A 12,178-nucleotide genomic window follows, 5' to 3' on the forward strand; every position below is an offset into this window, starting at 1 on the left:
GACTTTATAAGCACTAGCTAATGACTCCACTGCTTTAGGCAAAAAGCAGGGGCTGTTAGGAAGGAGGCTCAGAAGGCCTCAGAGGAGCCCTCAGAGAAGCTCACCTTGTGGGTGATGAGTGCTCTGGTTCTGGAGTGAGTCATGAGGTCTGGTCTGGCTCTGTCCCTGGGGGCTATCATCTCTAAGGCTCAGCTTCTTCATCTGAAAGAGGGAATGTTGCATTTCCACCTGGTGGGATGTAGTAAGGATCAAGGGAGATAGTTTATTTAAGAGCTCTGCTAATTCACCAACAGAGCTGCGGGCTTGCAGGAAATACTGTGATTGACACAACGCAGCCTGGCACATAGAGGTGCTTCCCAAGGGCACACTGCCCCCAGTGTCTTCACTGGGAAGAGGAAACTGTGGGGCCCATGTTGGCCAGTCATATTTGACCAGGGCACACGGGGATGGTCACGGGACATGGATGTGTGAGATCCTTGTCCTGAAAAGGGAGCCAGGAAGCCCCAGGACTCACCATTGTCCTAGTGAGTGCTCCCAGCTCCCAGAGCATTTTGAGATGAACACGATCTTGCTTCATTCTCCTACTTAAATCTTCCACTTAGAACAAAATGCAACCTGCAGGCCAAGGCCCTGCCTCATCTATGATCCCCTGGTTGCCTCTCTCTCTTCATCTCTTCCTTCTTTCACTACCTTCTGGCTTCACTGCTCTTCTTTCCCTGGAGCAGTAAAAGCTCTTTCCTGCCTCAGGGCCTTTGCATGTGCTGGTCTCTCTGCTTGAGATGCTCATTGCTTAGATTGTCCTTTCCTGGTAACTTCTCTCTGATCAGCTTTCATCTTTCCCCCATCTTCCTTTCCCTTGTCCCATGCATTCTATATCATGAACCTCTTTTTATTTTCTTCATAGCATCTCTCTTTGAAATTTATCTTATTTTTTTTAATTCACTCTGCAAATATTTACTGAGTGCCCACTATGTGCCAGGCTGTTTTTCGTCAATCACAGTATTTCCTGCAATTCTTCAGCAAGGTTCCTTATTAGGCCATGGCATCCCAGCCACCCATGTCCTGCAGTATAGCCAAGGTTTAGTTCTAAAGTCAGTGATGATGTGAAAAAAGCACGTGGTCAAAATATTTTGGAAAATTTCCAATCCACACAGCTTTGCATCTATAGGCCAACGCTGAACTACGTACAGCTGGGTACAGGGAGTGATGGAGAGCAAAACTAGCTAAGGTATGGAGGGCTTCATATTGTGTTAAATCATTTAATTCTCCAAGCCACTCTGTGAAGTAGGTGATATTACTCTGCCCATTATACAGTTTGAGAAACCGAGGCATGGGGAGGATAAATAAGTTTCTCAAGGTCACGTGACTGGAAAGTGACTGACAGAGCCCGAGCAGTCTGTCGCAGGGCTGCTATGAGGAGCTGAAATCAACTATGCTGCAGAGCCATCCTGAAATTCCCCTCTCAGCAGCCCTCAGAGAGCAAGGCCTCCACTGCCCAGGATGGCAACACTGACAGGGTGTGGGAGGGAACACTCTCATTAGGAGATCTGCCTTGTTATTCTAAAGTAATACCTATGTTTTCAGCTGCCAGTGCGCACTGGGGGCTCTCACGTTCATCCTGCATTGAAAATGAGGGTGTGCCAGGCCCCAAGCCTGACCCTGGGAGGAAGGCGTGTGGTCCCAGCCCTGCAAATGAGGAAATGGGCAGTGGAGAGACTGGGCACCATGTGCGATCACAGTGTGCAAGGGGCCGGAGACGCCCCATCTGACTTTCGGGAGAGAAAATCACTAGACTCAACAGCTCAGTTACAGGCCTGATCCTAAGGGTGCTGCCACTGTGCCAGAGAGAGGTGGCCAGGTCTGGGCTAGAGGGAGTGGCAGGGAAGAGGGGCAGATTCCTTTTCCTAATGAGGGGGTAGATGGTGCGGTGACTGCTTTGTTGTGGGGGTAAGGAAAAGGAGGGGCCTCAGATGCCCCTGGGGCCCAGGAGGGAGAAGAGGTGCCAGATGTGAGCCCAGGAGGCTGCGGGTGGGGTGGAGATGGGGGCTGTGAGGAGCTGGGTCTCTGAGACACCTTGATGGAGATGCCTAGGGGTTACCATATTTACAGGTGGATGGACCTGGCTGGGGTGGTCTGTGAATAGACTCTTGAACCCATGGGAAAGGGTAAGATTGCCCAGGATGGGTGGGGCTGGGACATAGGTGAAGAGGAGTCATGTGTGTGAAGAGAGAGCGGTATCCACTGGGACTGGCCCTGAGGAGTGGCCAGAGGATTTGGGGACAGTGTGAAGGGTAAAGCCCTTTTCTGAGGGGCAGCCTGGAGCCAGATTTGCAGAGAGCCTGCAAGGGACAATTTATTTTACCCAAAACAAAAAAATCTTTAAAACATTGCAGAAAAGATACAGGCATATCTCTCTTTTTTGAATGATCAAAAGATGGGGACACTAATTTGCAGGGAGCAGAGGTGACCCGTTCTTCCATGGGCTCCACTTTAAATATCCTGCAGACTTTGTGTCGGGTCTCAGCATTTCTGCAGAGGAGGAACCATCTGAAACTGGGAGGGAGATAGTCAAGAAGCACCCTCCTGCTAGCGATGGGGACTTTGGTGAGGGAGAGGCCTCCTAGCACCCCCCGGAGGAGCAGAGGGTCCCCAAGGAGTCTCCAACAACAGCAGTGATGGCCAAAGGCCCTCAACCCTGCATCCAGAATTTCTTCCCACTGGGTTTTGGCCTTTGGATTCCGTGGTTAGTGCTACTGCCAGCCCCAGCCAGAAGCTTTGGCCTCTTTAAGGCCCATATCCTAGATGCCGTGAACCCTGCAGGGTTAGGCAGGACTGCAGCGGAAGGAACTTGACACAAAGGGAAGGCAATCGAAAGAGAATAAAGCTCTGGAGGCCAGGGATCCTGGGGTTTAGCAAGGCATTGGCCAGGGCCACCAGTTGACATTCCCCGGATTGTAAGTGAGGAAATGTCCAGTTAAGCTTACAAAGGATTTGAACACAAAATGCCACAATGTAATAGGATTGTGTCCTTCACAAGTTACATACAGGATTTATATGTAAAGAAATTAATTCTCCAGGCTCTGTAGATGATGTCATCTGGGAATGGGAGGTAAACATATAGTCCAGTGAAGAACATATTCTTTCAACAGACAGGGGGTAAGCCAGGGACTGTGCCATGCTCTCATTTGGACATAAGGGCAAGCGAAGTGCTGGGGGGCATTGGGGCTGACCCTTAACATGTTTCTGCCCCAGATTGTTAATCCAAGCTTGTCCCAGTAACACCCCCGCCCCTTGTCAGCAGCTGGTTCAGCAATGGGCATGTGAGCCAGTCTTGGCCCACAGATCAGAGGGGAGTCAGCTGGTCCATCTGGGAGAGGGGAGGACATCTGCATGTGGTTTGGTCATCCTGCTACCTGGTTGAGCTCCGGAGCTGCCATACCCGCAGACCTCCCGCATTTCCTAATGGTTTAAGCAGGCTGGGTTACTTGCATCCAGGGGCATCTTAAGGGACCCAGAGGCCTTTCTCAAATGGGAAGCCTGGACCAAATGTCCCTCCTGACCTCTCTGAGAGGCCAGACACAGCTAGACCCTGATCCAAGTAGACCCAGGACCTCACTACCTGCCACATCCAGACATCTCCTTGAAAAATCTTGGGCCTTGCTGCCTCTCTGCCACGTTGAGCACATGTTGACAGTCACAGGTGGGCACTGAGCTTTATCTTTCCCCAGGTCGTTACTGCTTAGATTGAGCCTGAGCCTCCAGCTTGTGTCTCCATGTAGAAGTGTTGAATGAGCCGGGATCCCCAAGCCTCCAAACCTCAAGCACCTTGCTTTTTACTTCCAGGCAGAACTGACTGCAATGGGGGTGGGACACCTCTGTGTGAAACATGGCAATGAAAACAATTGTTGCCTGGACACCACCTACATTTCCTCTTTTGCCTGACACAGATCCCTGTTCCGGGGATGCTCAAGAAACTGCAAGAACCACACCCCCAAAGGCCACCTGGCCTCCATATTCTGTTTAATTAGCATTACTGCTTACCAAGGCCGCTCCTGGCCAGAACTCTGCCTGTGCATCTGACGGGGCCACTGCACCCGCTGTTTGCCAATAGCAGAGGGGGGCAGAACTGCTGTCTTCAGAGGCCCTTTGACAAGGTCACCAAGTCCTCACGGCTTGTTATGCTCAGCATACGGGTCCCCAGAGACTAGAAAAGTCTAGATCCCTTCCCACAACCCCCGGGAGCTTGCTTGTCGGGAGAGAGGACAATGAACCCTCACTACTTCCATCTGCTTGTAGCCTGCAGTGCGGGCAGGTCCTGCCAAGGATGGTGACCTCGTCAAAGGGCAGAAGCACTTCTAGTTTCCGTGGGGCTGCCAGGGGACAGGAATGGCTCTGATGAAGTCTGTGCTGGCACGTGTGGCCCGGAAGTCAGAGATGGGCTGAGAGCCCTGCTTCTCCTTTTCAGAATAACGCAGGGCACTGCTCCCACCAGAGAGCTTGGGCAGGCACAGGGCAAGAAATCTCCTTTCTTAACGTTCCTGCTCGGAGGCATGCGTGGTGATTTGTGACACCCAAGATGACCAGGAAAGGTGCCCATCTCTTTCTGCTCCTCACGTTGTTGGGAAGATTTTAAAGGGACTGGAGGGCTCAAGCTCACCCTGAGTTGTTCTCTTCCCTTCCCCACAACATGGGGCTGTTCTAGATTCGCGTTGCAACTCGTCCTTCAGGGATCAGACTGGTAACAACCATGAGCAAAAGGCAGGTATAGGACAATAGGGAGTGGTAGGGACTGTCAAGTAGGAGAGTGCAAGCCAGACCTAAGGACACTCAAGTTCAATTAAAATCAAACACACATGACATGCACTTAATAAGTGTTCCAGCTGAGTTTGTTCTGTGGTCCTTGGGTTGTCTTTGGGATCTAGACTGAATAAGTAGACTTGAACAAAGAACCACTGGGGATTTCTGTGTTCCACTTTCACCTGGAGTAGAAGAAGGGGGAACAGAGAGGCAAGCACCAGTGGGTGGGGTAGCATTTTCCAGAAGAGGAAGAAGAGAGATCTGAACCATGGAGGTTTGAAGAAGTAGGGGTGACTCTTTTTTTTTTTTTTTTGAGCTGAGGACAAGTGATCAGGAAGCTGGGATGAGTCCACAAGGGCCCCCTACATGGAGGATTCAACCATAAATTTTGATGCATGTGTGCTTGGTTCTTCCACTCAGCCTAGAGGGGTGTCATTGTAGGGACTAAAGATGGGATGGTTAAGGGCCGTGGTCTGCCTTCCACTCATGAGGGGTCTCTGTCTGGGTGGAGCCCCAAGAAGCTGGGGGTAATTTGGGAAGGAACAGTTGCCAGGAGTGACTCAGGAGTGTCAGAGAGACAAACCTTCTTTCCAAAAAGATATTCTAGAGCTGGTTTTCCAAAGTGTGCAAGATAATTGTTTTTACATGGACCCATCAGAAAATATCATCGACTCGCGAAGTGAGAGAGTCGGTCATTTTCAATTCTCCTTTTGTCCTTCTGATTGCGTCAAAGGAAAGGGCTTTGCTTCTTCTAGTCTGTCTCACCACTTTTCCAACACTTGTTAATCAGCTTCAGCCTCCGTGTCTTTTGCAGGCAATAGTATTTACAATTTGATAACAGCTTTTTGTTTCATATATTTATTTTTGGCAGTTATCTTTGATTTATGGCAAGATGTTGGCTTTCCCATTTACGGTAGTGATTTAAAGTATCCTTTTAAAACTTAAGTACAGTATAAAGAAATAATGGTGGTGGTAGGAGGATTATGGTAATCACCATAAACCTGGCAGGGAAGCAAGTGAGGTAGTAGAACATCACCCTCATCAAATAGGTGAGGCTGCTGCTTGGGTCTCATTCATCTTTTGAGGCAGATGAAAGCACGACAGCCACAGGGGGAATGAGTGGAAGTGTCATGGATTCCAAGACAGCACCTAGCTGAACCCAGCTCTGGGCTGCCTGGCTTCCTCAGCCTTCAGGGTTCGACCCATGCCACTTCTTATGGGAAGTCCTCCAGGATACCTGGCTCTGGAGTCATCTCTCTTCCCATATACTGATCACCATCCACTTTCTCTGGAACCATCAGAGGTCACAAAAGTAGATGCCTGCTGGGGGTAAGGGAAGGGAACCTACAGCAACCTGCAGGGCATTTGCCCCACTTAATGGCTGATAAGCAGAAATGCAGGCCCAGTGTGGTCACACATTCCAATTTCTCAAAAGAAGTCAGAAGTATAAATTCTTATGTGAAATGTTACCATTTTTAACACTGACAACAGATGTTCACCATGCCTGGGGGCTGGATCCTGTCTTGGGCACCCTCAGGTGTCACAGAGGAAAGCGTCCAGGTGAAGATGGCCATCAAGCTTCAGTGCCCTCTGAAAATGACGGGTCCTGAAAATGACGGAACTGAGAATATGAAATCACAGCTAGAGCAAGTTGTGTAAGTCATGTGTTTTACCCATAAGACTGGGCCCTTCTGGTGGGCAGGGAGGGACCTGAGTCATCAGGCCCTGCCTGACCAAGGCCAGCGCCAAAGCCCTGGCCACACAGGCCTGGGGCAGGGTGAATGAGAAAATCCAAAGGGACAGGTGTCCACCCTCCAGGGAAGTGAGGCAGAAGTCTGGGGTCACATAGCAGAGGTGTTCCCACAGACACATGCTTGGGACTGGGTTCCCAAGGGGAAGGAAGGTCATTGTGCTGGGGGATAGCAAACTTTGTAGGACAGGCAATGAGGATTGTGCTGGAGAGGAGGGAGTCCAGCTGGGAATGGGCTTGGACAGCAAACTGGCTCCAGGATGGAGAGGGATGCCTTGGATGCTGAGTTGGGAAAGGTGGGCAGAGCGTAGAGAGGCTATTTCAGGCAGAGCCTGGGGGTGTGCAAAGACCAGGCGTCTAGAATCCCACGTAGGATTCAGGACAGGTGAGGGAGGCAACCTGACTGAGCTCTAGCAGGCGGAGCCCAGGTCTAGGTGGAGGAGACTGTGCTCAGAGGCTGCAATGGAGGGTTGGGGAGGCAGATGGAGGGGGAGAGGGACTTCAGGCAAAGAGGAGCTGGAGACTGAGGGAAACTTGCCTCTCTCTGTAAGGGTAAAAGTTGATCTTTGGGGTGGCTCTTGTGGTGCATGCGCCCTCCTTGTGAAACTGTTTTTCAGCCTCTGGGGTCTCCAACTGGTCAAAAGGCCTGGCTCAGTCCCATGGACCAGTTATCAGGCCTCCCCACCCCTTCCCAGCTCTGCTCCCTATCCTGCCCCAGGGCGCACAGAGAGGGAGAGGCGGCCCCTCGCGCCCCAGGGCTGACGGTTGGGACCCGGGTGCTCCGAGGACTCTTTGGGTGGGGATGCTCGGGCGGGCTTTAGCTCCTCCGAGGTTTCGCGCCACGAGTGCGCGGGGCGCCGCAGAGGGTGGCCGGCAGCGGGGCTCTCCCGACCCGGCCCGCGGCGCTTTTACGCCGCCGCCTCGGGGTGTCTCTGCTTCGCTACGAGCCGGGAACCGCGGCGGCGACGGCGCGAGGAGGGGAGCGGGCGGTGGCGGCGGCGGCGGCGGCCGCGCCAAGAAGCGCCGGGTCACCGCAGGCTGAGGCGCCCGCCGTCCCCGCCCTCCCCCTCGCTCGCCTTCTCCCTCCCTCCCGCCTCCCTAGCTCTCTCGCTCCTTCCCTCTCCCCGCCTCCCTCCGCTCTCCCCCGCCCTCCTCTCCGCGCCTCGCCTCCTCCGCCCCGCGCCCTGCGGTGCTGCAGCTGCGGGCGGCTCCAGCTGCCCCCAGATGTGGGCTGGGCGGCGCGCGGGGAACTTTCGCGCCGGCTGCGAGTGCGGGGCCCCGGCTGCGGTCCGGCTGCCATGGATCCGCCGGCGGGAGCCGCTCGCCGCCTGCTCTGCCCCGCGCTGCTGCTGCTGCTGCTACTGCTGCCGCTCCTGCTACCGCCGCTGCCCGCGGACGCCCGGCTCGCCGCCGCCGCCGACCCCCCAGGTAGGTGCGGCGCGGCCCTCACGCCTCGCGACCCCAGTCGGCCGGGCTCCTCCCCGCCCCGCGTGCCCCACCGCCCCCTCCCCAGGCGTCGTCCAGCCTGACTTGGGCAAACTCCGCGCGCCCCGCCCGGGGCCAAGTTGGCCAACTTCGGGGCCGGGTTGGTCGCGCAGGGGGCGCCCTGCGGCGCACCTGGGCGTCTCGGGCCGCGGGGAGCCTCGGAGCGCTCGCGGCTCCCGGGACGCGGAGCGTGGAGACGGAGGGCCGGGAAAGCCCCGCGGCGGAGAGCGCAGCGCCAGCCCCAGCGGGTCCGGGGGAGCCAGGGCGAGGCGGCGCCCCGGCTCGCGTCCGGGGACGCTCGGGAGGAGACGGGTGCGGAGCGCGCCGCCTTGGGCCCCGAGGAATGGTTGGGGCGACCCGGAGGGGATCCTCGAAGATCTGAGGGACCCTCCTTCACCCTCCCTGCCCTCGGACACGCGGGGAGGGGGGCCGGCAGCGGGCTAACCCGGAGCTGTACACGGAGGACAGGCCGCCAGTGCCCGGGGGAGCCGAGTCCTCGCCGCTCCGGAGGCGAGCGGTGAGGGCAGTCGGGCGGCGGGGACTGCTGAGGGGGTAGAGGCACGCGGGTAGGGGGCCAGCCGGGAATGGCTTCGGAGCAGCCCCACGTACTGCCGAGGACGGTAGGTTCAAGGGGCGGAGGATGCTCTGACCGGGCCGTCCCCTGGGGAACTGTGAGGAGCCGCGGAGCCCCAACCCGGAACGGGGCAGGATGCAGAGCTCTTGGCTGGGAGGGTTCCAGAGGGTGTCGGCCCGGGGTCGGCGGGGGTCGGGAGTGGCGGCCCTGTTAACGCCCCTTCCCGGTTGGAAGAAGGCCGGGGAGGTGCAGGCTAGTTTCTGACGGTTGCCTAGAGGAATGCCCTTCCCTTCGCAGTGGGGGAGGGGTTTGTGAGGATGCTGGACTCGGTGGCAGGGCCCTGGGATTCCCAGGTCTCGACTGGTCTAACGTCCCTTCCCATTGCAGGCTGGCCCCAGGGGCACGGAGCGGAGCGCATCCTGGCGGTGCCGGTGCGCACTGACGCTCAGGGCCTCTTGGTGTCCCACGTGGTGTCGGCGGCGACGGCGCAGGCTGGGGTACGGGCCCGCAGGGCTGCCCCTGTCCAGATCCCGGGTTTCTCTGGAGGCAGCGAGGAGGACCCTGGCGGCCGCCTCTTCTACAATGTCACGGTCTTCGGCCGAGACCTGCACCTGCGGCTGCGGCCCAATGCCCGCCTCGTGGCGCCCGGGGCCACGGTGGAGTGGCAGGGCGAGTCGGGCGCCACCCACGTGGAGCCCCTGCTTGGGACCTGCCTCTACGTCGGAGACGTGGCCGGCCTGGCTGAAGCCTCCTCTGTGGCGCTCAGCAACTGCGACGGGCTGGTGAGTACGCACTTCTCTCCCTTCTTTCTGTCCATTGCCCTCGCCTGGGCTTTGGAAGCCGTTTATCTGGGAGTCCCCTGGGAGGGCAAGGCCCGTACTGAGGACCTTCTCTGCACCCCTGTGCTTAGGGACCACTGGGTACAGACTGAAGGGGTTGGCTGGAAGGCAAGTTGTTTCTATTGGACAGAGAGGGTGATTTATGCAGGGGGAAGGCCACATTTCCACAGCACTTATCAAGTAGAAAAGTGTGGTCTCCCTTATGCCTGCAGGCACAGGTCTTCATCTTGCATCCAGGTGTGTGTATATCTCTGTTAGTGCGTGCATCTGCACATGTGTTTTGGAATGGGTACGAGTACCTGAGTACCTGTGTACTTGTGTGAACATGTGAATGTGCCATTGTGTCTTGTCCATGTGTGTATCTGCAGGTTTCTGTTCATTTGTGTGCCCGTGTCTGTTGAGTGTGTTGCTGTGCATTGTGGCATGTGTGATATTTGTGTGGGGGCATGTGTGCTGGCAGTTGGTCTTCTCGTTTCTGTGTGTGCAAGTGGTGCCAGCCTAGGGAGCAGGCAGTGGTGCTGAAAGACCCAGTTATCCCTCTGCCCCCTGGCTGACCGGGAACCACTGATTTTTATGCTGTGGTTTCCTGTTGGACTTCAGCTGGTTATTTGAAAAGTTGGTTTTCTCTCTCTATTTTGCGCCAAGGCGAGCATTTGGAAATGCAGGCTCTGGTGCCCATGGGCAGCCCCTGAAGGACAGGAGAGGCTGGGGAGTGGGTCCCTTTTGGGACTGCCTGGGCCACTCAGTGTGACCAGAGCCCTGGGAAGTTCTCCTGCTTCTTAGGGCCTAGGGGGACCATGGCCTGGCATAAGGGGTCCTCGGAGGAAGCCTGGATCAATGCTCGGGGAGGAGGCTGACATTGGCGGTGCTCCATCCGGCCACCCTGAGGCCTGGCACGTGGCAGAAGCCACTGCAGTTTTCTATTTTGGATTGGGTGTGTGGTGGTCAGGCTGGCTGTGCTGGCCAGACATCTGAAGCCGCCCACCATGGGTTCCACTCTAATTGCTGCTCAGGGGACTCCTACTCTGAGCAAGTGGCCTCTCTCCCAGTCCTGCTGGTCCCCAAGCCCCCTGTCCTCAGTCTTGCCCTGCAGGCTGCAGAGCCAGCAATTACACAAAGCCCCACAACCGCTGGCGTTCTTTTTATGGAGACACAGGAAATGTCACTTGTTGCTTCGGAAAATCACTGCCTTTGGCTGGATTTAGTTAGAACCTGGGCGTACTGCAAACGACTATAAATGTCCTTGGAGGAGCTGGGTTAACACGGTGCAGCCTTTTATATCCTTGTTGCCTCTGAGGCTGCCCTGGACCTCATACGTGCGTCTCATTTTACACTGGAGGTGAATTTTCCTAAATAAAAGGAAATTGGTGCTGGGGGCTCGGGGGGGTGGCCTGGGCTGGGGTGGGGGAGTTGACATGGAGGTAGTCTGTTGCTGGGCCAACTCCTGTGTGCTAAGTAATGCTTGGTGGAGAGCATTTCAGGGAGGCTTTGTCCATGTATCATTCATTCTGTGATTTGTTTGTTCAGCCAGCACCTCCAAGCGCCATTGTCCACTGTGCTGGTCAGAGATGTAGCTGGCCTGGTGCCCACCTGGGGCACACATGCTCAGCTGATGGGCTGGGACCCACTCTGGTCAGGGCTTGGAAAGCATGCTCCTGGCGGCTATTTGAAGAATGAGTTGCCGGGGGCAAAGGCACAGAGGGAAGAGCATATGCGGAGAAGTACCAGGTGTGTAGCGGCTTGGTCAGAACAGGTGCAGTGAGATGTCAACATGTACTGGACACACACCGGCAGAAGTGCAAGACACAGCTGGAGAGAAGACTGGAGTTGGAAGAGGGACTGTCGTCTGCCTGAATGGCCTTGAATGTTGTCAGTGAAAACTGGCCTTGAGATAGTGGGGCACCATCATTAGTTCTTCTTCTCTTTTTCCTTCTTTCTTCTTCATTCATGTGTGTGTGTCTGTTCTGATCTTACACCACTTAATTCCTTAGCCCGTTAAGTCCCTCTGTGCATCAGTGATAGACCCACTTGCTAAGGGCCCGGGGTTTAAACGTCATGTTTCTGGTTCACAGAGACCCTGTGGGGGAGGATTCTTCATCCCTGGTTTACAGATGGGCAGCTGAGGTTCTGGAAGGTTGAGTGACTTGCCCAAGGCCACACAGCCTGTGGTGGCAGGAGTCTGGCCTGGTTCTGTCCAGCCCCTTCTGCCATGGTGCTCCCAAGTCTGGGTGGGTAGAAGCCCCTGAGGTGTAGTAATAGAAGCTGTAATCCCTAGGCACTCCCTCTCAATAGTCCTTACAAGGCTACATGCATCTCATCCTCCCAGCAGCCATGCCACGCAGTACCCCTTCCTCTGCAGCCCTGCTCTTCCTTCACAGATAGTGAAACACACTGAGGCAGGTGTGTCAGGCTGCAGTGTGTGCAGATCCCCAAGGATCTTGTTAAAATTCAGACTCTGAGTCAGTATGTCTGGGGTGGGGTTTAAGGTTCTGCATTTTTAATAAGCTACCAGGCTGTGCTCCTGGGCTTCGGGACTGCCCTTTGAGAAGCAAAACTCTACGCCCCCATTGCTGCACAGGAGTACCACAGGATTACACCACAAGTTTCTCTGAGCAAATGCGGTTCAGTGGACAACCGGTGTGGGAAACGCTGCACCTTGGCTTTCAGCCCGGGAGATTTAAGGAGGCCCACTGGGTTCTCTGAGAAGTTCTGTAATAAAGAAACCTCTTGAAC

General features: G+C 55.5%; 1 protein-coding gene across 2 annotated transcripts in view; it reads left to right on the plus strand.

The window, feature by feature from the left end:
- The first annotated feature begins 7,696 nt into the window (after positions 1-7,696).
- The window catches only part of ADAMTS2 (ADAM metallopeptidase with thrombospondin type 1 motif 2), a 228,170-nt gene continuing 223,688 nt past the window's right edge, over positions 7,697-12,178 (plus strand). The window contains exons 1-2 of one of the 2 annotated variants that reach the window (XM_068536537.1): positions 7,697-7,975; positions 8,994-9,388. In XM_068536537.1, the coding sequence (XP_068392638.1) occupies positions 7,846-7,975; positions 8,994-9,388 (525 nt within the window). In that variant the 5' untranslated portion in view covers positions 7,697-7,845. The remainder of the gene's footprint in view (positions 7,976-8,993; positions 9,389-12,178) is intronic. The other variant, XM_068536538.1, reaches the window with a different exon arrangement.

The sequence above is a fragment of the Eschrichtius robustus genome, chromosome 2, assembly GCF_028021215.1.
Source record: "Eschrichtius robustus isolate mEscRob2 chromosome 2, mEscRob2.pri, whole genome shotgun sequence".
Classification (NCBI taxonomy): Eukaryota; Metazoa; Chordata; class Mammalia; order Artiodactyla; family Eschrichtiidae; genus Eschrichtius; species Eschrichtius robustus.